Source organism: Perissodus microlepis, chromosome 23 (genome assembly GCF_051167445.1).
Source record: "Perissodus microlepis isolate ML-2025 ecotype Zambia chromosome 23, ASM5116744v1, whole genome shotgun sequence".
Lineage (NCBI taxonomy): Eukaryota > Metazoa > Chordata > Actinopteri > Cichliformes > Cichlidae > Perissodus > Perissodus microlepis.
The window spans coordinates 2,142,655-2,169,870 of record NC_140482.1 but is presented as its reverse complement, the minus strand read 5'-3'; the positions used below and the strand labels follow the sequence as shown (position 1 = coordinate 2,169,870).

The window sequence follows — 27,216 nt, the reverse complement described above, 5'->3', positions numbered from 1 at the left end:
TTTAGACTCTCAGTTTCAGAGATATAGGCCTGCAATACACTTGCACTTGAGTCAGTGTGATGTGGGAAGTCAGGAACAGAATGCATGTGCACAATAGGTTTTGTCTTACAAGACACAAAATGACGTTGCATCCTGTCCAGTTTAGAAGCCCTTCTGTCTTCCTCAGTCCTCAGCTCTAGCAGAATCTCTGCAAACTCAGGCGTGGTCTTTTTTTTTTAGTTCCAGTTGCAGGACCAAGTTATGGTCCCAACAACCCCGTTTGAACTGCTTTAGCAAATGTCGACTTGCATCTGCTTGAATCACACCCTTCCTGCTTACAGCAGTGTTAAGGAGAGCTTGCAGCCTCTGTAGATAATCAGATGCTTTCTCGTCTGGATTTTGATTTGTGTTCAGGAACCTGGCAAATATCTCTTCACCATCCTCCATAAGACCATATGCAGAATCTAGCAGCCTGACATATTCTCGTGGATGTGCTGAATAACCAAGTTGCTTCACAACATCTGATGCTGGGGGAAGAAGACTCTCTAGTATTTTCCTCCGCTGAATGTCAACTGGAGTGCCATCACTGAACATTAGTTCAACATGTAAACACCACGTTTCGAAATCCACTTCTCCTGGGGGTTTTGGCACACGGCCTGAGAATAAGCGTGACCATTTGGATTGGCTATCTGTAGTGACAGAGTCTTTTCTGATTACATGTTCCACTAATATACGCTGTATCTCTGGTGGGTTAGTTACTTCATCTGTCACCACTGGAAGTCTGGTTGGAGTAGTCTTTGGTTTAACAAAGCTACAAGGCTGAGATTTAGCTGAATGGGTGACTGGCTGGGATGTAAGGGGCCGTCTGTGGTCGTACTTTAACTTTGCTGTCTTTATCAAGGGTGTAGTACTGTGGTCAGAATAACTGTCAATGTCAGTTTCATCACTTCAGTCAGTCAAAACAGGGTCTGACTCTGGAGTATGATGCAGTTCTGACCTTTCAATGCGACTAGCCTGCCATTTTAGATTCTTGTTGGTCACATTTTCAATCTCAAGGGGAAATTCTGACTCATTATCACCCATTGTAATCTCTGACAGCAATAACAGTTTCCCCACACTCTGGTTGTGCATTTGGGACCCTCAGAATCCTTGTTACCACCCCATACTTCTCCAAGGAAGCAATAATATCAGTATCAGAATCTAGACTAGTAACTCCAGTAATACTGATGGACCGTTTAACATCCACCCCGTAGTTCTATACCAAATCCATCTCTTTTCAATGTTGTCTTAATTGAAAGCTTATCACAATAATCACACAATCCCAAAATTAACTAAAGTGTGCAAAATCCTGTAATTTCAATATTAGCTGTACCTTTTCGTGGCTGGCTCACCACAAAAAGGTACTATGTAACACAGCGGTCTCCAACCTTTTTGCGCCACAGACCGGTTTATGCCCGACAATATTTTCACGGACCGGCCTTTAAGGTGTCTCGGATAAATACAACAAAATAAAACTAGTACCGGTACCGAAAAAAAGAAAATTTATTCATAACACACGTGAAAAGACCCAGGGAAACCGAGTTAACGATAAAAACGATAACAAAATAACGCTGAAAACCGATAAAAACCCTGAAAACCATACATTTCACACCTGAGCCTCAACTCTTGCGGCCCGGTACCAAAAGACTCACGGACCAGTACCGGTCCGAGGCCCGGGGGTTAGGGACCTCTGAACACACGATACTTTACCACTACAGAATGTAGAGAAAGTTAGGATCTTGGGCTTATGTTCTCTAGGAATCGGCTAAGGAGCGAAAGACACACAGCTAAAAGAAGTTGACGTTTATTTAAACAAAACCATAAACAGTCATTCAACAAGTCATTCCAGTAGTCCATATTTGTCAGTCCATGTATTCAGTTTCATAGTCCAGACTTCAGAGTTCAGGATTCTTTTCAGTCTTTTCAGTTCAGGTGTGTGAAGTGTGTGTGTAGTGTGTTAATGTTAGTGGTACTACCCGGGTAGTGTATTGTTTTGAGATCTCATGAGCTTATCTGTCAAGAAGTAACACAATTGTCACTTCTAAGTAGGCTGGAAACCTTCCTGCATCACAGCTGGGGATCCTGAATCCTGGTTCGCAGCAGGTGAATTTACTGGCCTCGCTCTCACAATTTTAGACTCCAACAAAAAAAACAACCGGAAATGAACAGAAACCACAAAAACAGAGGTACATCGGCATCAACAAAAAGTGTCCGCGTTTCCCAACAAGCGGAAAATTAAATTTTCCAATTTCGTGTCTTCACTCATAACCTTTTTTAAACAAGGATTAAAGAAAAACTCTCGGTGAGTAGCTCCGACCAGCATACGTAGCCTTAGCGTTGTTCTCCTTCTCTATATCAACTCAAGTTCACAAGCACTAAACAATCTCATAGTGCCACCTACTGACATTCTTTGGGAACAGCAGTTCATTTTCATGAGGCAAATTTTAGGTGGGTTGCAAACACAAACTGATAAAATCCTTGAAGTGCAGGCTGACGAGGAGAGGCAGCGATCAGTGGTTTAAATAATTTAAAATCCTTACTCTTATCCAAGTCCATCCTTCTTGAAAAAAAAAATCAGAAAACAGTTTTATTAACGGCAGTTTAATGTCCACCTGGTCCTCACTCAGTTTTTAATGCAAATTTGCTATCGTTTTTTTCATCAGATTTTGGGCTTAGTTCAGATAAAATAATTCCTGTAGCTGATAAATCCCACAACCGTCAACATGTTGATGTCATCAGAGCTGCGCCGAAACATGTCCCAGTCTGTGTCATCCAGTGTATCCTGCAGCGCGGCCACTGAGATTGGTGCTTGCTGCTTTAACCTTTGTTTGTAAGCAGGCATAAGGAAGATGGCGGCATGGTCCGATTTTCCAAATGCCGGCAGAGGCTGAGTCTTGTAGCAGTCCTTGAACGGTGTGTAGCCGTGGTCTAATGTCCTAGTGCCCCTGGTGGGGCAGGTGATGTCCTGGTGAAGGTTGTGAAATGTCCGTTTAAGATTTACTCTGTTAAAATCTCCCATAACAATGAGTGCGGCGTGCTGGTGAAGTGCTTGTTGCTGTGTGAGAGCCTCATGTAGCTTACATAAGGCAGTGTCTGAGTCCACGTGAGGCGGAATACAAACAGTGCAGGCAATGACCGCAGTGCAGGGAGATAGAAAGGGCGACATTTAATGATCAAAAGTTCTAGATTGGGTGAGCAAGAGCGTGAGAGTGGAGAAATGTTCGCGCTGTCGCACCATCTGTTGTTCACCATCAAACACACTCCACCACCTCTTTTCCGACTCCGTTGTCCTGTCCATACGGTAAACCGAAAAGAACCCCACCGGCTGCACGGCGTGGTCTGGTATCGCTGGGTTCAGCCAAGTCTCGGTGAAGCAGAGGAGGTTGCAATCCCGAATGTCTCTCTGGAATGTAATTCTGGCTCTGAGGTCATCGAGCTTGTTCTCGATGGACTGAACATTGGCTAGCAGGATACTGGGCATGGGTGCACGGTGTGTGCTAGCCCGTAGCCTATTCCTGATGCCGGCTCATTTCCCTCGAGGCTGTCGCTTAGCGTCGCATCCTTTGTTCTCTCTCAGGATCTCCCTTGGCCCGGTTGGGTCCGGAGGTAAGCAGGATGAAATGTGTGTATGTTGTAAACCAATATAAACCAGAGTGTCTCTACTGTTGCGAATGTGTGTTTTCCATGATGCCCGTGCAATATTAAGGCAGATTGAGCAGAAAGTAATGAAAATCAGCAAAAAGTGGAAAAGCTGGGTCAGAGCATCCAGCATGGCAGCCGACCTCACACCGGTGCCATCTTTGTTGTCATCTGAACGTTTCCCAACCAGAAGCTGTGGGTGGATAGAAACATCCACGACACTCTGAGATCCAGTGTTGGGACTAACGCGTTATTAAGTAACGCGTTACAGTAACTACGTTATTATTGTGGTAACGAGCACGGTAACTAGTTATTATGCCAAAATCAGGAACGCGTTACTCGTTACTGGGATTTAGATAGGCTCGTTATTCGTTACTTCGTGTGGTGGCTATCGCGGAGCTTCCACAGATTCAGTAACATTAGCAAGCGGTGGAAGCCAGCAGGTGGATGAGAGAAAGGGGAGGCAGGAGGAGGAGAGACCCAAAGCGGCCGCCCGTCCGAGTATCAGGTGAACTGAACTTCAGGTAAGAAGTTATGACCTGCAGTCTATCTGGGTCAGATATAAACCAAGTTTAGTTGGAGTTTATTTTCGTTGTGCTGACTTTTTCGTACTGCGTGCTAGCTAGCATGACGGAGTTTCTATACAGCTGGGTGGGAGCTATGATGTTGAACTTTATTTTGTTCATACGGTTAATTATTAGAGTTGCCAACTGTCCCGTAAAAAACTGAATCGTCTCGTATTCAGAGAAAATATTACGCGTTTCGTATTGAGGTGAAAAGGAACACAGTTTGTCCCGGACTTCAGCTACAATGAAAAAGACAAAGCTGGAGTTATTCTGTGTCTTTGCTGCACAGCTGCCTCTTCTTCTCTGGGAAACCAGATGAAACCAGGAGATGTCCTTACTGGATCATCAGAGCTGTGATGGAGAAACAGGTTTACCTTTTAGGTGACATGAATGAGTTGAAGGGAAGTTATGAACTGTTTCTGAGAGACAAATAACACCAGGATCCTTTTCTATGTAGCTGACAGCTGGTAACTGTGCAGGGGCGGATCTAGCAAAGTGTTGCCAGGGGGCCAGGTAGGGCATTAACAGGGAAAGGGGGGCACAAGGAAATACTTTCTTATTCTCATTTCAAATGTTTAGCTTTTAATAAATAATTATCTGAGTCTTACAACAAACGATTGATAGATTGATACATATATACCATCAGAACAGTGTACATCACTGTCACAACAGCGTTTGTTTTCATTCAAAGGCTTTATGATTTTTCCTATAATGGCGGCCGGTCTGTAGTCAAAATCCCCGGGCTGATTTTTTGTCCCAGTCCAGCTCTGTATGCAGCTCATCTGCAGTCTGGTGTTACCTACATCTTCCTATTCGGAAGGCAGAATTTCTGAGTTCTGAGTACAATCAAAGCACCACGACTGCAGTTTTTGTGTTGGATGTAAAAAGCGCACATGACACTGTGACGTAGGCTAGAATCATGGCGGCAGTCAACGACGGTCCAGGCGTGGGATTTCTCTCGTGGAAATATGCACATTATTTTTTCCTTTGGTAGGTGGCACAGTGCACTTGTGGCAAGTAAGCAAGCTAGAAGACTGGCACTCTTGCTGGGTACCCAGTTAGCAACACATTAACAAGAGAAGTCTGAGTAAAACCAAAGTTACTTTCCCTAGTAACTAGTTACTTTGAAAGTAACGAGTAACTTGCAGTAACTGAGTTACTTTTGATGGAAGTAACTAGTAATGTAACTAAGTTACTAATTTAAAGTAACTTACCCAACACTGCTGAGATCACGCACCGCCGTCTACAATGAAGGGCTCCGGTAATATGGACCAATAAAAGGCTGCGTCTTACAATGTGTGCAGCGCGGTCAGAAAGGCAAAGTGGAGCTACGGGGAAAAACTGGAGTCACAGCTACAACAGTGCGACTCTATGAGCCTGTGGAAAGGACTGTGGACAATAACGGACTACAAACAACCAGCTTCTTCAATGATGAATGTCGACGCTTCACTGGCTGTTGAGCTTAACATGTTTTATGCTAGCTTACACGCTGCAGCAATTAAAACAAGAAATGGCTCCGCACACGCGAAGTGCACCAGCGAAGACAACGCCTTCATCCTTACAGAGCATGCCAAGAGGAAAGCTTTCAGGAGGGTGAACACGAGGAAGGCACCAGGCCCAGATGCAATCCCTGGTCGGGTCCTGAGAGCCTGTGCTGACCAGCTAGCACCGGTGTTCACGGAGATCTTCAACCTCTCCCTGGCCCAAGCAGTGGTTCCCACGTGCTTCAAAGAGTTCAACAACAGCCCGCTTGCCACAATGATTACCGCCCAGTAGCACTGACTTCAATTGTGATGAAGTGATTTGAAAGACTGTGAAGAGATCACATCATTTCCTCACTTCCTGCCAACATCGACCCACTTCAGTTTGCATACTGGACTAATCGCTCCACAGACGACGCCATAGCTCACCTGCTCCACACATCCCTGAGTCACCTGGACACTGGCAGAGGGAATTGTGTTAGGATGCTGTTCGTGGACTACAGTTCAGCATTCAACACAATAATTCCCCCTAAGTTTTTCACCAAGTTGAAGGATCTAGGACTCAGCTCATCACTGTGTCAGTGGATCCTCAACTTCCTCACAGACAGACTCCAATCAGTGAGGGTGAGGAAGTCTCCCCCTCCATCTCACTCAGCACTGGAGTGCCCCAGGGCTGTGTTTTAAGCCCCTGCTGTACTCACTGTACACTAGAGCAGGGCGATATAACCAAAAATATTTATCACAATATACATTTGAAAATTTGCGATAACAATATAACTGACGATATAATTGACACTAGACAAAATACTTTACAACTCCACAACTTTATTAGTGCAAAAAACCCCATCACTGTATTTTCACGTAAACAAGCAGCTGTTTTTTATGTGCATTAAAGTTATATAAAAATTTAACAGTGCAAATGCAAATTCCTCGCTGACAGTTTAACCAAAAGGCATTTCCAGTGGAAACTGGCCGACATATCCTCAGCATAACCATGTATAATATACACAAAACTTAAAAAGAGGTTATACACGCACAATACGGTAACATTATGTTGAAGCACAGCACGTATCACTCTGCGAGGCTCCTGCCTACGATAGCCGTAATGCTCCGACAATCCATCAAGCGGTGCGGCTTCGTAGCTTAGCAAAGTCGTACTAAAACATTTGACAGATTTTCGAGCGCTGTGCACATAAAATCGTTTCGAGGTCAGTAAACACAACCAGAGTTCATACATAAGGCGCACGGGATTATAAGGGGCTCTGTCAACTTTCAGAAAAATCAAAGGATTGATTTTAAGTGCGCCGTATTTTCCAAACAACACGGTAATAATGACGGCCCGCTAGCATGCGCTACCAAAAATAGTGCTTTGTTGTGTATCTGACGGACGAAAGCTAAACCAGCTCCACACCACTGAAGTTGCAGCATTTTTACAAACCAGTTCTGGTTCATCCGTTTCATTCAACGATCCACTTTCATCCTTCTCATTCTCCGTCGCTGCTGCCGTTTTTCCCCCCGCCATGTGCGTATGAAAACAAAGGCACTGCGCATGCGCGTTTTACCCATATTCTATCGCCATATTTCATTTTCTTATCGTTGCCCAACATTATACCAGTATTACTGTGAACGGTATGATATGGCCCAGCCCTACTGGACACTTATGACTGTGTAGCCACATCGGACACTGCCTCCATTGTCAAGTTTGCTGACGACACTGGGAAGGCCAAAAAAGAGAGAATGAGGAGGAGCTTCTTCCCCCAGGCTATTGGGGCCCTGAACCAGGTGTAGGACTGGACTCTTTCACACACATCACATCACCACACGCACTCTGGTTTTTCTTTTTGCACACTTCTTATATTTATAATTTCTTTTTATTAATAATTTCTTACGTAAACTGTTATTTGAACATTTTTTACTGTAAATTTCTCAGTTAAAATCTGTAAATTTTTGTAGTAATCTGTAAATCTGTAAATCTTACCGTCAATTCTTACTGTCATTTAATGGTCGGGCATTGCACAGCAATCAGCATTTCACCTCATGTCACACTCTGTATGGTTGTGTGTGTGACAAATAAAATTTGAATTTGAATTTGAATGTGATTTTAACATTTATCTAGAATAACGACTGAAATGCTGAAAACAATTAGACTCAACTGGCTTTTGTTCAAATGGAAAGGAGGCGACTCCTTGGATTAATCATACGCTAGGTCTTGTTTTGACATGTGGCATAAGACACTGAGCATTCAACAGTATTTCACAAAAACCTTCTTTTGTCTAATCATTTCTTAATAACATTTAGACTACACAGAACTGGATAATTGATGTCATTACAGTAGATGTCTTTCTGAAAGGGCTGTAAGTTTAAGGAAATAATTCCTCTACTGTTGTCATGTGCCAAAACAATGCCGAGCAGCCACTTAAACTTTACGCACACAGAGGTGTATTATCTTGTTAATACTGTTGCATACTCACTACAAACAAAGCTGGACGCTGTGGCTGTACTGTGGCAAATCACAGATGGTTGACTCCCTGGTATAATTCAAACATATGTGCCTTTAAAGCAGATATATTCTCCAAAGTGCTAATTAAACAAACATGTAGGACAGCCTTTTTTCACATGTGTAATATTGGTAAAGTGACACTGAACTAATGCATTTATTACACCTTGGAGTACTCTAATTCATTGTTATCAGGATGCTCTCAAATTTCCTTTAAAAGCCTTCAGTTGATCCAAATGCTGCAGCGAGAGTACTGACAGGGACAATAAAGAAAGATTTGTGTGTCATTATTAATAACTGCTAAATTCGGCCCCTCTCCCACAGTGTGTTTTTGCTTTTAAAAGACATTTCAAAAAACAAAAAAAATCATTATGCATACTATATTTCTCAACAGTAGTTCCATCCAAATATGACCTAGTGTGTGGAGGCTGGGGGAAACACATGTAAAACCACCTATCTGCTACAGAGGTGTCATAGTGTCTGGGTCTTTGACTCGTGGTTTTGAGTTTTTGTTATGGACTCATGAGCCTTTCTTCTTGATATATGAAGTTATTTAAGTTATAGTTTCATATTGTTTAGTCTTGAGCTTGGTATTTCATAGTGCCTCTGAGTTATGTTATCTGTATTTCTAGTTTATGGTTTCTTGTGTGATTATGTTAGTTCTTTTTCATTGTGTTTTGTCATCAGCATCAGGTCCTTGCTTTGTTCTGTCAAGTTCATGCATCTTAGTCCTGACCTCTGTTACGTCCCATTTTATTGTGATGGTCCCCCATCCCATCAGCTGTGTTCCCTGGTGTTTCCAGTCTCCAAACTTAACTCAATTATTGTCTCAGACCAAAGAGCTGATTCTGTTCTAACACTTTATCATTGATCAATGGCTATTTACTTGAGTGATGTCATTATGTTAGATTTTGAGGTACGTGTATAATTCTTTCCTGCTTTTTTAAAAATAGGCCACTACATAACTTACTAAACTAAACATAAATATAACCCACTAAACACTGGATGTTGGACAGATGCTCAGATTATGTCTATATTGGCTCCCTCGGTCCATGACCAATTCTGGACATCTATACGATGTCCACACTAGGTCCACAATTTGAATGTCCAACATTGACCAAACTTGGACATCCATATGATGTGCAACATTTGAACATTGAACTGGGTAATTTTTTGGATGTCATGTGGACGTCTATGACAGTGTAGGAAATTTACATGAATTATAAATGTAATATTTTTTTATTTAAAAATATCAAACATTTTTATTTATTAAAATTTGTTGTATGTATGTATTTAGTAAGTTTAAAAGACCATTTGCATGATATATATGCTTTATTTTTACAAGTATCCTGTTTAATTGTGAAGAGCTCATGATTGTAAGACGAAGTGAATATGGCTATGATCAGTAGCTGGACTGAGAGAAGTTGCCACTTTGGTTCAGGGTGCCTCTTACTCTGTACAAGGGTGGATCCAGGGTCGGTGACACAAGCTGATAATTCTCAGAAACTTGTCCTCTGATTCAGTTGTAGCTTTGGGTCTGCCAGACCCAAAATTATAAAACTTTTGACTGGTAGTGTATCTTGAAGATGAAACCAGTCCTATCTATCTAAGTAAAAATTGTGCATAGTCAAGAATACATGATGAAGTCCACCCCCCCTTACAACGACCAGGTTCTGTGTCTGACCTCTGCTGATGTGAGGAAAACTCTTTGCAGAGTTAACCCACGGAAAGCTGGTGGTCCAGATAACATCCCTGGAAGAGTGCTCAGAGAATCTGCAGACCAGCTGACAGATGTCCTCACTGACATCTTCAACCTCTCCCTGAGCACTGCTGTCGTCCCAATGTGCCTCAAGGCAACCACCATTGTTTCTGTGCCAAAGAAGTCCCCAGTGTCCTGCCTCAATGACTACCGTCCCGTTGCACTCACACCCATCATGATGAAGCTTCAAGAGGCTCATCATGAGGCACATTAAGACCCTGCTGCCACCCACACTGGACCCACTGCAGTTCGCCTACCACCCCAACCAGTCAACAGACGACGTCATCGCCACCTCCTTACATCTCGCCCTCACCCAACTGGACAATAAAGACACGTATGTACGAATGCCGTTCATAGACTTCAGTTCAGCATTCAACACAATCATTCCTCAGCACCTGATTGGAAAACTCAGCCTGCTGGGCCTGAACACCTCCCTCTGCAGCTGGATCCTGGACTTTCTGACGGAGAGAGCTCAGACAGTCCAGATCGGTAACAGCATCTCCAACACCACCACACTGAGCACTGGAGCCCCTCGGGACTGTGTGCTCAGCCCACTGCTGTTCACTCTGCTGACTCACGACTGTGCAGCAATGCACAATTTGATCCACATCATCAAGTTCGCCGATGACACAACTGTGGTTTGTCTCATCAGCAAGAGTGATGAGTCAGCATACGGAGAGGAGGTGCAACAGCTAATGGACAACAACGTGTCTCTGAACGTGGACAAAACAAAAGAGATGATTGTTGACTTCAGGAGAGCACAGAGAGATCATTGCCCACTTAACATCAATGGATCCTCTGTGGAGGTCGTCAAGAGCACCAAATTCCTTGGTGTCTACCTCTCCTGGTCCCTGAACACCAGCTCCATAACCAAGAAGGCTCAGCAGCATCTCTACTTCCTGCTGAAGCTGAGGAAAGCCCAGCTGCCATCATCTATTCTTACGACCTTCTACAGAGAGACTATCGAGAGCGTCTTGAGCAGCTGCATCACTGTCTGGTAACTGCACCCTATCAGATCGCAATACCCTACAAAGGATAGTGAGAAAAGCTGAGAAGACCATTGGGGCTCCTCTCCCCTCCATCACGGACACTTACAGCATCGGCTCCATCCGCAAAGCCACCAGCATTGTTAAAGACCCCACACACCCCACACACCCCTCATACACACCGTTCACCCTGCTGCCTTCTAGAAAGATGTACCAGAGCATCCGAGCCCTCACGGCCAGACTGTGGAACAGTTTCTTCCCCCAAGCTGTCAGGCTCCTGAACACTCAGTGACTGGACTGACACACACACACACACACACACACACACACACACACACACACACACACACACGCACACCTTCATACACGTCACTACCAAGCACTTATCACAATCACAATACTCAGTATTTTGCACATTGCGCTGTCTTGTGTCTGTATCATCCTGTTCTGTCTTGTCTTGTATATTTTTTCAATTTTTTGCACATTGCACTTCACGTAGTCCTGTGTTTGTCCGTTATATGTCATATGTAGCACCAGGGTCTTGCAGCAACGCTGTCTCATTTCAGTCTGTACTGTATCACTGTACGAGGTTAAAATGACAATAAAAGCCACTTGACTTGACTTGTTTATAGTTTCAATTAACCAGAATTGAGGGAGAGAGCTGGGGGCAGCTGTCTGTCAGGAGTGGCTAGTGTTATCGTAATATCTTGAAAACTGGCTGTACATTAATTAAACTGCTGCTGTACATTAATGTTAGTTTATCAAACTAACATTTCTGGCATTAACAAGGAACTACAGCAAAAGTGCTCAGTCCTTAAATCCACCATTCCACTATGGAAAGAACTGCCCACTCCTTTAATGAAGAGTCTTGTGGTATGTGGAAGTTGGGGATCATCACTTTGTCACTTTGGACTTTGTCTATTTTGGGCCTCAGGGGACTCATTTATTATCATTGCACCCTGAAATGCAAAATGTTGATGCTTCTCAGGGTGAGGCAGGAGATCAATGCAGGGGAGTGGAACCCAGTCAACTTGGAGCAGGGACAAACAGTAGGACCACGGACTCATCACCAGTTGGCTTTCATAGATGTTGCCCCAATTGGTATCCACAAGGGCTGTGAGAGCCATAACAATTACGATAGATTAGATTTATATTAACATCATGGGAAGGCGAGGCTCTAGATTCTGGATTTAACAGCGAGCCAATGAAGGGAAGCCAATATAGGAGAAATCTGCTCCAGGTGAACAGCAAGACCAGTATCTAACAAGACTGTTTGTTTGCCAAAGCCATGACTTGAGTATATGGAACTTGGTCATGCTGAATTGCTGCACTGAGTCATTTTGCATTTGCTTTCAGGTTTGTGCAGCATATTTACAAGTAACATTTTTAATTATTAAACAAATGTTTCGATTTCATCAATCCAATCCAGTATGACATCATAGACACAAAAATAGTTTTCATGTATATGTTTAACATTTATTGGGAATAAATACATAAAAAAGTGCTTGTATGAACTGGTGAATGAGGCATGTTGTATAGCACATGCAGTGTAGAAAAGCGGTATCTAAGAACCAGTCCACAGATGATCGTGGCTCATTTCCTTTCCCGTTCCCGTGGGCAGACTTGGCTGGGGAATGGAGGTTAGTGGTGGCGTGTGGTCAGCGACCCCCCCAGAGGAGAGGTGGTGCAGTGGGTTCAGGGAGCGGTGCCAGGGAGGCTGGCAGGGCAGCTGGGAGCAATTTACTAATCACATCCTCCTTATTTTAATAGGCCTGGAGAGGGGAGCTAACTGGAGACAAGGCAGCTGGAAAGCTGATGTCACCATTGTAAATAAATGACCACTGCATATTATCTAATGCAGCATTTCTAAACAGCTATGATAACATTTCATAAGCCAAAACATGACTGTGTTTATTGGAAAATCAGCAGATCAAACATGATGCTCAGAGCATTGTAGTTTTTTTTCTCCTTTTTTTTCTTAATTTCTTAATTACATTTAGTCACATCTGATGCTGTTTTTACTTTTTAAAAACCACATTGACCAATACTCCTGCTGTGGTTACAATATCTGACACTAGATGAATTTATTAGCATTACAAAGGTTTAGCTGGTTATGATGACTAGAAGAATGAAGAGAAACCTTCCTGTAAGTATTGTTCTTCCATTTAAACCATAATTTGCCACAGCAATCATACCAGAATAAAATTAATGCTTTTAAAATCTTTATTTTGTGATCAACATCAGTACTTTCAATCCCAAGTTGTAATGGAACATAATGGAATGAGTGTTGTTGTTTGATTTTGTCAAATACAAAAGGCTTTTACACAGATACACTCCTACTGAAACTGGTGTTATCTGCATCCCATCCAGGATGTAGATACGGTCTGATCCAATTCTGGTTACTGAGAAAAAGGCTCTTTGTTCTGTCTCTATCAGTGCATTAATTGCCTCTCCTACATAATTATGTACTACACATTATTTTACACCAACTGATGTTCAGACATCTCTAATCTGGAAAACACAAAGAAGCTTGGTAAACAAAAAACTGTGTACTGTGCTTTTTCAAAGCACAAACAGTAAAAAAAGATTCATGGCATCATCACTTTCTGCCATATTACTGTTTCAATGAGCTGCCATACTATGTGTAAAGTACTGTACATTACACAACATCAACACATATTACATATTAACAAATAGTTTTGAATTTAAACAGAAAAAGAAGGCAAGATTAAGCAGCTATTACATATTAGTAAACCTCTGAAGCACTGTTCTGGGCCCCTTGCACACATCCTCATCGGCTTGATGCCAAAACCCTGTCCTCTAATTCCACTATCACTCATTTTAATAGCAGCTTACTGGGAATGTACCAGTAATAATATCTGCAATTCGATTCAATTCAATTCAATTTCTTTATTGTCCCACAAGGGGAAATTAGTTTAGGATAGGATATAAATAAACAGAACAATAGTATAAAATAATAATGACAATAATAGTGATAGAAAGTCCAAGGACAGTTATTTGCCATTGAGGACACAAGATGCAGTGGGATAAAAGAAACCTGGAGTCTTTTGGTCTTCCTCAGAGGTACTCTAAAACAGCGGCCGGAATAGCCAAAAGTCCATCTTGCCAGCGCCCTGCAATTTTGCTAGCAATTTTTCCCAGAAGACCGAATCGATTCTTATTCTTCACTGTCAGGTTACCAAACCAGGCAGCGATACAAAAAGACATCACAGATTCGATAAAACTTCTATAAAACAAAGACAACATCTCGGATGAGACATTAAAAGATCTCATTTTCCTTAAAAAGAACAGTCTTTGTTGAACTTTTTTAGTAGTGGCATCAGCATGATCTTCAAAACACAGTTTATGGTCAAGTACCACACCTAGATATTTATAACTCTCAACGATCCCAATATCGGCAGTTTTAATGATAGTGGGTGATGAGCTATAAGAGGACTTCCTAAAATCAATAATCATGTCTTTAGTTTTTGACACATTTAGTGACAGGAAGGAAGGCAGTTAAAAAAACACTCATTCAGACACAAATGCACAGCCTAATGCAACATTGTATAATCAAAAGGCTGTAAAAAGTAGGCCATTACAAAACAGAAGTGGTGTAGTTGCTGTTCACAATCTGACAAAAATAAAAAAAATAAATAAATAAATACTTCCAGTACTTATTTATCATAAATACTTGAAGTAATATCAGTAATATCATGCAGTGACAGTAGGGTCAGTGTGGTTAGGTTAATTGGAAACTCTAAATTGCCCACAGGTGTGAATGTGAGTGCAAATGCTTGTATGTGTCTATGTGTTGGCCCTGTGACAGACTGGCGGCCTGTCCAGGGTGTACGCTGCCTCTCGCCCTAAGACAGCTGGGATAGGCTCATGCCCCCCCGCGACCCTGAGAAGGATAAGCGGAAGAGGATGGATGGAATTGTAAATTATTTCTTGGCCTATAATCTGTCAAACAGATCTTCTCGAGCTTCTCTCTCAGCCCTTGGTATTTCTCTAGCTTCTTGTGTTCATTTCCTTGATGTTGGTATAGCTACATCTATCACTACGGCCGTCTTCTTCTGCTTGTCCATCACTACTATGTCCGGTTTGTTGGCCATCACCAGTTTGTCTCTTTGTATCTGGAAGTCCCACAGGATCTTAGCTCAGTTCTGTCTCCAGGTTTGTCCAGTCACTGGTAGGATTCTTGATGTCAGCCATTTCTTCTATCTGATGGTGGTCCTGTGCAGGAGCCTGTTGCTCCCAATAGTTCCTCTCTTTGTTCCTCTTCTTTCTCGGGTTTCTGCTGCCAGATGCATTGACTAAGCACATGATCAGTTGTCCATCTGGCTCATGAATGCTTGTTGTCTTATCCTGGACAGTGGTTCTGACACTCACTGGTCCTCGACCTCCTTCCTTTCGCTTGGCGTACAATCTCAGGATGCTGGACTTACCCTCCATAAATGGTATATATATATCTCTTTGTGACTTTTGTTTTTACACCAAGAAACATTGTAAATGGTTTTTGGCACACTAGCAGGAGGAGGAAAATAGCAGAGTGGTCTACAGCTTTTGAGAAGTGGAGATATGGAAATTACTTTTATTATATCACAAAAGGACAAGAGCATGATGGTAAGGTGCAAACTGTGTCCATGACAGAAACTTCAGTGTGCTACTTATACAGCTTCTGCACAGATAGCTTTGCTACCACAAAGCTAGCCAAGAACCCAGAGTGATATATGAAAGCTGAGTGCATGCCAACCCAAGCCCAGCAGCCATACTCAGCAGGTATTAAAGGCAGCAATGAGCAGTCAAGCTTGCAGTGTTGTAACCTCCATTTCTACTTGTAAATGTGTTTTTAATAGTAGAATCACCGTGGTGTTGGTCTATCAGTCTATTTGGGCTGGTTTTCAGTTTTGGTTTGTGTTGCTGATTTTGTGTTCATATGTAAAACCTAAAACAAATATTGTACTTGTGTAGGGATTTGTTTCAGTGTGCGCGACTGTAAACCAACGTTTATACTGTTAATTGGTAATTATGTCATATTATGAAACAATGAAAAAGTAATTTAATAAATAGAGTAATAAATTCCTTTCTTTGGCAAGTAGTACATAATGAACTGCATTACTTTTAAGAAAAGTCACAAGTAATATGTACTTTTGAATTTTGTGAACATTTTCCTGAAAAGAAGCTCATTGGAAATCCTTCTCAAGTGACTGATTTAAGAATAACAACTGAGAACAGGGTAGACTTCAGGTGAAAACAAAGTACATCTTCTTTCTTAGGTCTAAACTGCACCAGCCAAGCTGATCCCAGACACTGAAGAAATGAAATGTTTATAGACTCATCAGATAGCTATTAGTCCACCAGTAGTGTAGTTTAACTCTAAGTCTACTGCCAATGTGATCACAGGATATCACACTAATTTTGTTCCTCTTTACAGTACTGATGCTTTGTGGTCAGCAAGACCAAGAGCAAAAGGCTTTCAGGTTTACAAATGTGTCAACTTTCTAGAAGCGCTTAAACATTTTGTCAAGAAAGAGGAAGAAAAAGAGAGAGAAATGTTCTACTGTTCTGTTACATTTTCAGTCTTAATTGATTTAATCACATGCTCTAAATGGAGACAAGATCTTGCTACACTTGGACACCACTCAGAACCACTCCATAAATCTGTGAGAGGATGACTGATTTTTGATGTGTATGTACATTTTCTCCTCTTGGATTACAGAAATTTAAGCAAAACTTAAGAGATAGTAACAGGAAAGCAAAGAGAAGGAGCTGAATGTAGAGGACCCAGCCGTGCAGATTGCTACAGTCTGTTTTTAAATGCAACTATAAGCATTTAGGTTGCTTGCTACACAAGCAGGAAAGGAATTTGAAATCTAGGGACCAAACAAAGGAAACAAAGGTATGATTGTTGTATGATGCCGGGATAAAGTTTGTACCTGGGCCGTTTAATTTTGATGTCTATCTCAACATCAATGGGACACAAAAGGAGCAGGTAAGGAGGGTGTGTGCAGACAGGTGAATGGAAAACAATGGAAAACTGAGGACATCTGGTGGGTGGACAAGGTGAGACAAGATGTACGGGGCAAAATAAAAGACAAAAGCAGGTCTCAAGACTGAGAGAGTAAAGATTCTGCAAGTATTTTCTACATGTAATTTGCTAAAATTGCAAATTTATGTTTTGCACATCGAAATATTTATACATTCACAAAAATACATCTTTTTTGACTGTGTCTTGATGCATGCTCAGTCATCCAGGTATGTAAATTCCAAAAATATTGATTCTGTTCATCTGGATGTAGCATTTTCAGTGGGAGAAAGTCCATTGTTCATTCAGTGGGCTATTTGTCATTGTGCAAATGTACTGTTTGTAAAGTTGAGGAAACCTGCAGTCAGCTGAGACTGAAGAAGTCAGTTGGATGAGTGACGATGTGCCATCTCCTCCAGGATGGCACATCAACACATGCCATTGGCCCAAGGTTGCTGTGTCTCCCAGTAACGTCTCAAGAGCATCGAGGAGATTGTAGGAGAGCTAGACAGCAATGGAAAATCATTAACCATCTAACATATTCAGCATGACTGGTTTGGGTCAGTGATGGTCTGGGGAGGCACATCCATGGAGGGACGTACAAAACTCTATAGGCTAGGCAACAGCACCCTGACTAAGGGAACCCAGGACAAGCTGCACCAGCATGGGGTCTCACAGTATGTCCAAGATGCATAATAAATCCTGGAGGATGAAGGAATTGATACCATTGACCGGCCCCCACACTAGCCTCACCTAAATCCAATAGAACAGCTTTGGGACACTATGTTTCAGTCCATCTGACACCCCCAGCTTACAACTCAGATGATCCAGGAGCTCAGTGATGCCCTGGTCCAGATCTGGTCCCAGCACACAACTGATTGTCTCATTAGGAGAATGCCCCGACTGGGCGTGCATACAAGTACGTTGCAAACTACTGAGTAGTTGGTATGAATGTCTAAATGTAGCATTTTGAATTGCTGCAAGAAAATTCAAAATGAATGAGCTTGCCTCATCATTCTTCACTTCATTTTTTGGGGTGTCTTTGAATTCAGTCCTCTCTAGGCTGATAATTTTCATTTCTGTCAATCAATGTGGCCTCTTCTTACTTCTATTTGTGTTGAATTCCCTCCTGAAGTATTTTATTATATTCATTAAACTGACTATGAGTTGCTGTAAGCTGTTTAGACTGGTTAAGTGGTGTAATTCTGCATATTGCTGTATTTCATCATAAAAATAACAATATATCCCTTACATATAATTACATTTATTGTTATTCATGTGGTGCTTTATAATTCTATTCGGTGCCATATCCCCTACAGTAGGTTCATTTCCCCACACTCACTTCCAGCTCTGGTAGATAACGCTGGTAAACTAATTTAATAGAAGTAGAGTGATTTCAGCTTTTATGAATGATAAATCTTCCCACATTCCAATTTTTAGAGAGCTTCTCACATAAACATTAGCAATGAGCTAGTAGGCCTAGAAGCATCTTTTCTCAGTTAGTACTTGTTTTTATTGTTTAGTCAAAGGATAAGTATCACTGCTCACTGACCAGTTTTAGGAGATGAGATCAATCTTTTATACCCAAGAATAAATTTGGAAATACATGCTATGACATTTTAGACAATACGATCTCCATAAAAAACAAACAAACCCCAATATATTGAAATAAATACACAAATGAAAAGAACAACAAAACAAGGGATCGAGTTAAAGTAAAAATCACTGCTCGGGGTAATTAAATATCAAAATTGTGTAATATGTAAAGAAAGCTTTGATGCTGATTTACTAAAGGAGGAGAAAAGTGCCTCGGACACATTTATTAAGATCGTGTACAGCATAAGCTTATCTAGCTTCTCATGTGGAATTACAGATCTTAGATTACTGGTATATTTCTTCCCATAAACTCGATTCTGTTCATCTGGACGTGGCGTCTTCAGCGGGAGAAACGTTTCATCATCCAGGTGACTTCTTCAGTCTCAGCTGACTGCAGCAGCAGACCGCTTTGGCAGCAGTTGTCCTTCTTCTCTCCTGGATCACCTGGACCTTTCTTCCCAGCTTTGACAAACATTCAGCTTAGATAACCACATTTAGTCAGGGCCTGTTTGATGGGATTTCCTGGCTGCTGTGTCTGTGGGGATGGTGTTCGCTCTGTGTTGTAGCGTCCTGATGACACCCATCAGCTGCTCCAGTCGATGATGAGAGTCAAACCTTAATTACTGATCCATATGCGTCGGCTAACAGTACACATCAACTTTTAAATGTCTCCCATTACTGATGGAAATCTCATGGAAATGTGGGGTTGCTGTTATGGTTCTATTTCAAAGGCCTGTATTTTCAGATCATGTATTACATTAAACTATAAAGGGTGTTTTCACACTAACTTTTAGTTCTTCAAAAGTACATTTTACTGCTTTCATTTATCACAAATTGTGTTTTCTTTTACCTGATTATACAGGATACTAAATCTGAGTTGTTTCTATTTCTTTAGCTTCTCACAGTTGCCTCAAGGCCTCAGCTTTATTTGCTAAAGAAATGTCATTTTATCTTGATTACTAAGGCAGTTAGTAATCAGACTCCTTCTGTCACTGCTGTGTGTGGCTAAGAACCCCCAACGTCAGGCAGGGCATTGCCACAAAGCATGCTCATATTTCAGGTAATTTCCCAAAAGCACACATTACACTTATTGTCTCACATAAGGTTTTTTTTGTTGTTGTTTTTTTTATTTCAACATATTTTATTATGTAACATGTATTTACATAATACATTTTACATAATATGTGTGAAAAATGTTTGCCCCTTCCTGATTTCCTAGTGTTTTCCATATTTATCAAATCTACATGTTTCAGATCATCAAACACATTTTAATATTAGACAAAGATCATCTAAGTAAATACAAAATGGATTTTTAAGTGATGACTTCATTAATTGAAGGAGAAAAGTTACCCAAACCAACCTGGTCCTGTGTGGAAAAGTAATTGCCCCTATTGTTAAATCATGACTTTACTTTGATTTGCCACATTTTTTGGAAATCTGAGTTCAGTTTCACTAAACACACTCAGGCCCGACTACTGGCAGACCTGTTGAATCAAGAAATCCCTTAAATAGAACCAGTCTGACAAAATGAAGCAGTGAGAGCCCCACTGGCTCTCTCACTGAACCTCGGTGAGAGCCATTATCCACAAATGGCGAAAACATGGAACAGTGGTGAACCTTCCCAGGAGCGACCAGCCAACCAAAAATAACTCTACGAGCACATCGATGACTTATGCAGGAGGTCACAAAAGAACCCAAGAACAACATTAAAGAACCGCAGGCTTCACATCTCAGTAAAGGTCAGAATTCACGATTCAACAATAAGAGAGAGACTGGGTAAAATGGCTACTATGGAACAGCTTAAAGAGAAAACCATTGCTGACCAAAAAGGACACAAAGGTCACATCTCACATCTCACAAACCCATCTCGATGATCCCCAAGACTTTTGGGGAAATATTCTATAGACTGGTGAGACAAAAGCTGAACTTTCTGGAAGGTTTGAGTCCCATTACATCTGGCATAACTCTAACAGCATTTCAGAAAAGAAAAATCATAGCAACATTAAAAGATGGTGGTTGTAGTGTGATGGCCTGGGGCTGTTTTGCCACGTCAGGACCTGGAAGAGTTTTTGTGGTAAAGGGAAACATGAATTCTGCTGCCTCCCAAAACATCCTGAAGGAGAATGTTCAGCCATCAGTTGAAATGCATTTGGGTTCTGCAGCAGGACAATGATCTGAAATACACCAACACCACCACCTCTGAATGTCTTAATGCATGGTCAATCATCCAGGTGAGGAAATCACAAAAAGTAGCGTTTTCAGTGGGAGAAACATTTTGTTACTCAGTGACTTGGTTGGGGAAACCTGCAGTCAGCTGAGACTGACGAAGTGACGAAATGTTTCTCCCACTGAAAACGCTACGTCCACATGAACAGAAGCAACGTTTTGGGGTCCACCTGTTGGAGTTTCCTAGTCCTGACCTGAATCTGACTTATCCCTCCACCGTGTTGTAAAGAACTCATTGCCAGTTACTGCAAACACTTCATTGTGGCTGTTGCTGCTAAGGGTGGCCCAACTACTTATTAGGTTTAGGGGGCAATCACTTTTTCACACAGGGCCATGTGGGTTGGATTGTTTTCCCCCTGATCATAAACACCTGACACCAAAAACTGCATTTTGTGTTTACTTGTGTTATCTTTGTCTAATATTTACATTTGTTTGTTGGTCTGAAATATATAAATATATTTCAAAATATACAAATATACAAATAAATAGGAAATCAGGAAGGGTGCAAACAATAAACACAGTGGTGTGAAAAGACCACACTGTATTTATTTGTTCAGTTTTTGTTTTCTTTAGCACGCATGCTTGTCAATATGTAACAGTACTCAGCTTTATCTAAGGAGGTAAGACTTTGTGTTTTCTACAGTGTATCTGAAGATGTTGTGAATTGTAACACTGGTAACGTTTTCCCTCACTGCATAATAACCTATCAGAATAACAAAGGTCTTTTCACACTAATTCATATAACTACAAACGCATAAAAACAAAAGCTTTCTTTGTTAATCGCTTAAGCAGTAGACACATCAAAGCAATAAACATTCTGTACCACTGCTGAAAAACAAAGATTTTTCTCCAGTTTACGCACATTGTCTCTGCTTACATAGAACCTTAAGTAGGTCATAAAAGCACTTTATTTTACAAAAAATGTTTGCAGTCACGAGCAACCTGGGCTTTAGTATCTTGCTCAAGGGCAACTGGCACTAGGAGATGCCAGGAAGCGAACAGCCAACCCTGCAATTAACAGATAACCTGCTTCTGTTACATGAGCCACAGCCACCTTTGTGCATGGCTACATGTACACACACAGAGACATATTCTAGTTAGTTTTATCTACATGTCAAATACAATGTACATGCATATAACCAGAACAAAGACTCCCCCCTCTGTACAGTGTAAATAGGACAGATCGGGAAAGAGAGAAGATATGAGAAGCAAAAAGAAGGAGAAGATCAGATAACTTACTGATGGGGGGAAGTTGATGGGATAAATAGGAATAAATGGTGAGGAGAGGGGTTGTTACATCGACCCCCTGATGTTTTTATCAGGAACTAAAAGCTGTCAGTTGTCTTATTATATTTATATTGGAACTCTTTTTGCATTTGAAATGCTGTTCTGTACATATAATATAATATATAGCAGCATAAGCACTCAGGAACGAGTGCCTATGGATATGAACCCGATAACAGCATTTCATTAAATCTAACCTCCCACCTACCCCCCAAGGATGTTCATGTGAATATTAAATCACTTACCTGCTGATCAAAGCATATTTTATTAGTTGAGTGGACATATTACTGATAATAGAAAAATATGAAAGCGTAAATACAGCTCTTATTTATTTACTGCAGCTCAGTGTGCTACAGTGTGTCCATCCTTAACAGTGTGTGTATGTTAGTCGTGGAATTTTGCGATGTTATATTAATTATTAAAATGTTTTCATTTTTGTTCATTCATAAATCAAAAAAACAGACTTGTCATTGTACATTAATTCACTGACTTGTATTTCTGATGCGTATTTTTCTTAACATTTACCAAAGGACTGTATTATTGTTGTATGCCTTACCATATAAAGCGCCCTGTTGTCATTTGGCGCTGTATAAATAAAACTGAGAATAATTTAGCGGGTCTGGCTGTTTAAACAAGGCTACTGTCGGCTTTTTCGTATCTGTATAAAATCCATTTAAATTACGCCCAAGACGTCCTTAAACTCACTTCACCCACCTTTTCAGGAAGGCATAAACCGCTGTGACAATATTTCTTTACAAATCAATGGACTGCACAACTGATGACATTTATATGGAAGACCTGTATAGTTTTTGTCCTGTAAGTCATTTAACATCACACGCAAGTGAACATACTCAAAGCTTATTGGCAAAGCAGAAAAATATTCCCAAAAATCACTCACCATTGATGTTCCAGAGAGGCTGAAGCCCTCCAACTCCGTTACTGTCGTTACTCATGATTCATGGCGCTGAACCGACAACAGCCAAGACGAGACTTTTCTCTCCCTTCTTTTCTCTTTTTGCTCTCGTCCACGTTGTTTTTCTTTCTCCAAGTTTTCTACCCACTGTCACCCTTGCGTAGCCCTTCTAAGATGTTATCCTCCGCTCCGCTTTTCCGTCAAGCACACTCACAGTTCACATTATGTTCCTCCTGCTTCTGTTGTGTTTTCTCTTTAACCAGTTTTCATAGTGTAGTTTCCCTCCCTGGATGCTTTTAATAATAATAATAATAATAATAATAATAATAATAATAATAATAATAATAATAATAATAATAATAATGGCGACAAAAATAAATGAACAGCTGTTATAGGCTTAACACCTATCCATATCCCAGGCTTCGCTCATTGATCGGAAATCCAAAACGTGCCCGCTCAGCTTCAGCGACAGGGTTCTCGTTCTCGCGCGCACCACACGTTCGTTCTCTCACAGCCTGTAAAGAAGGAGCGCGAGAGAGGAAGAGAGACGGGGAAAAGACTTGTGATGTCATGTCCTTTAGCCAATCCCGGTAAATAACTTGGCATTGAACGTTGACTCACAGTGCTGTTATACCAAAATGTTAGTTTAGGGATGCTAATAAGTCACTCCTGAGAATTAGCAGGTTGATATTCTCTAGTCTATGTGAAATACTTTAATTTAAAAACATGAAGTTCAGCTCAGTGCAATTTTTTTACTAAATTTGTGGTTAAGTTTGCAAAAGCTGGAGATGGGAAAGCAGAGAAAGGAGAGCTGTGATAAGAGCAGAAAGGAGTGGGGAAATGCATTTCCGTGCATTCAGCGAACTAAAGAGTTTAGAAATGAGGCTGTCTATAACCAGCAAGTAAAAACCAAATGCTATGTTATCAGTTTTCTTCCACAAGGAGTGAAAATCATTTGCAAGAAATACTGCTTCAAGCCATAAACTACCATAAACCCTTTACTATATCAACCAGCTGTCTTTGTTTCACTCATTTGAAATGAAATACGTCCTACCCTTCAAAGGAGCCCCAGCTGATGTTAAGCTGTCACTGTCAGCACAGTAAGTAGCTTTAATTGTGACAGAAAAAAGAAACACACATAACCTACTGGTGTTGAAATAAATTAATCACTAAAATATTAGACAACAAAAGAACATGTGCCCCAAAAGTGGCCTCTTTCTCTGCTCCATCACCTTTTTCTGAGCAGTTCTGAGCATCTCAGCTGAACAACTGAGGTGGGCTGTTAATCACAAGGAGAGTGGAAATAAGAACAATAATGACGACCAAGCTTTACAGCTTGATGAACTAGCAACTCATGGAAATGACAATGTTACAAGTGAAATACTTCAGCACTCTGGTAAGCCAAGTTAGCACATTAGAGCATATTCTATTAATAAAATGGTCATGTTAGATCCCTTCCAGCTACAGGATATTAATGTTTTAAAGACAGACACTGCAAATGATGACACGTACCTTCCACGAACCAGCAAATGCTGGAGAAAGCACTGAGATGATGTCGTTAAGAGGTTAGACTGAGAGGCTGATGTCTCAAAATGCAGAGGGCAGTTATGTGATAAAGGGAAAAAATACAAAGAAACAAAGAAACAAAAACAAAACAACACTGCTCATGCTGTGCAGCACCCACAGCCTAAAGTTAATTATTGCAGATGTTCCAAAATTACAGAGCAGTGTTTGAGTCTTATATATAAATACATACACTGCCAGTCAAAGGTTTGGCCACACCTTCTCATTTAAAGGTTTTTCTTTATTTTTTTACACAGTAGGCATTAAAGGCATCAAAACCATGAATGAACACATATAGAATTCTGTGGTAAACAAAAAAGTGTGAAGTAACTCAAAACATGTTTTATATTTTAGATTCTTCAAAATAGCCTTTACTGCTTTGGCATTCTCTCCATGAACTTCATCCCACATACCAGATCCGGCCCACACAATGTGCTTACACATGGCCCACATACCGGAAAGAATGACGGCCCTTTGGTGGCCCAGATCTGGTTTGCCAGAGATGGCCCACACATGGACCAGCACAAGGCCAGTTGCAGACACACTGCTGGCCTAGAACAGTTTCAACACTGGCCCCAGATGTCAGCCTAATGTGTACCTTAATCAAGCCATGTAATAACGAAATGTGCCGGAACATAATAGTGCAACAACAGCATGACAGAACCCTGTTCAGACAGTGAATGGACTGCTTCTTATGTAGCACTTTTCTACTCTCCCATGTTACTCAAAGTTCTCTATACAACATGCCACATAGACACACTTTCTCTAAACTGAGTGCTTCCTAACTACATTCATACACATTCACACTCTTGACATGCAGACGAGCCAGGAATCAAACCACTAACCTTCCAATCATTTGGTGACCCAGTCTACCTCCTGAGCTACAGCCACCCACTGGCAAAGAGGAGTAAACCCTTACTACGGTTTGGATAAAATGTATGTTTCCATATTTAAGTCACAGCTCAAAACACATCTGTTTAAACTGGTTTATTCGCTTTAGTGCTGATTTTATCTGTTGTCAAGCTCTGTTTTGCAATTTTAACTTATTTTATGTATTTTATGACTATTGTTCCTTTTATTCATTTTGTTCTTTGTAAGGTGACCTTGGGTTTCTGAAAGGCGCCCTCAAATAAAATGCATTATTATTATTATTATTATTATTATTATTATTATTATTATTACACCCACAAACCTGTCAAACCTGCATTTGAAACGTTGGCTACCATAGCAGTATAGTATTGCAACATGTCATTTGGGTCTTCTAACTAAAATAGGAAAATAGGAACATAAACAGTGCATCATTGACAGACCTGGCCCACATCTGGTTGACATGCACCCTGCCAGTCACCAGTCAGTCAGAAGTGCCAGCTTGACGTTGGATCCGGTTTAGAACTATTTTCTATGAGCCTGGGCCACATACACCAAACCACAATCAGGCCAGATGTAGCATGCCATCACATAAGCAGTGCCATCTACGCCAGGCCTGGCCCATATCTGGATGACAAACCACTTACCATGCCAGAAGTCAGCCAGCAGTGCCGGCGTGACACCAGATCCAGGCCAGACCCGTCAGCTATGTGGGATGAGGTCGTCACCTCAAATGTTTTTCCTACAGTCTTGAAGGAGTTCCCAAAGATGCTGAGCACTTGTTGGTCCTTTTGCCTTCACTCTGTAGTCCGTCTCATCCCAAACCATTGGGTCAGGTGACTGTGGAAGCTAGGCCATCTGGCGCAGCACTCCATCACTCTCCTGGTGTTGAAAATTAAATGATGATCCAACACAAACCAGATGGGATGGCATGTTGCTGCAGGATGCTGTGGTAGCCGTGCTGGTTCAGTGTGCCTTCAAGGTTGAAATCACATCACATCTCCTCCTCCATGCTTCATGGTGGGAACCATGCATGTAGAGACCATGCGTTGACCTTTTCTGCGTCGCACGAAGACACTGCAGGTGGAACCAGAGATCTCAAATTTGGACTCACAGACCAAAGCACGGATTTCCATTGGTCTAATGGTCATTCCTTTGTTTCTTGGCCCAAAAAATCTCTTCTGCTGGTTGCTTTTCCTTTGTCCTGGTTTCTTAACAGCTCTTTGACCATAAAGGCCTGATTCACACAGTCTCATCTGTCTCCACTGAGCGAGCACACCTGTGATGTGAAAAGTATTTCATCATGATTCTCACTGAGCCAAGGGTTTGCAGCACTGTCAAAAGACAAAAGCTGGCTACTTTCAGGGATCTATAATATAAGACATATTTTGTCACAGGCTGGGTCTCTGACCCAGCGCTCTGAGTTCATTTTGTATTTGTCTCATTTTAGATTTGTGATTAGTTTATGTGTCATTCCTATTTAGCTTTAGTTAAGGAAAGGCAGTTATTATTTATTGTTTCCTTGGTTTCTATGTTTGAGTTCTTGTATCGTTCATCACGTGTTAGGTCTGTTAAGCTTGTGTTGTCATGTCTAGTTTCAGTGTTTCCTGTTTTATTTTGAAGGAGTCGTGTGTTCTTTGTTCATTGTATTTAGTTTCACTTCCCCTGTCCTGTCATTAGGCTCATGTCAGTCAGCTGTTCCTCCATGTGTTCCCACTTCCCCTAATCACCTCCTGTGTATTTAAGTCCTCTGTTTTCAGTGTGTCATTGTCAGATCGTCTGCTTTGTTTTCA

General features: G+C 41.3%; 1 protein-coding gene across 1 annotated transcript in view; it reads right to left on the bottom strand.

The window, feature by feature from the left end:
* The window catches only part of LOC146360714 (muscarinic acetylcholine receptor M4-like), a 65,659-nt gene extending 42,128 nt beyond the window's left edge, over positions 1–23,531 (bottom strand). Inside the window, exon 1 of the mRNA XM_084920448.1 lies at positions 22,979–23,531. Within this exon, the coding sequence (XP_084776574.1) occupies positions 22,979–23,033 (55 nt within the window). The 5' untranslated portion in view covers positions 23,034–23,531. The remainder of the gene's footprint in view (positions 1–22,978) is intronic.
* Positions 23,532–27,216: the final 3,685 nt, after the last annotated feature.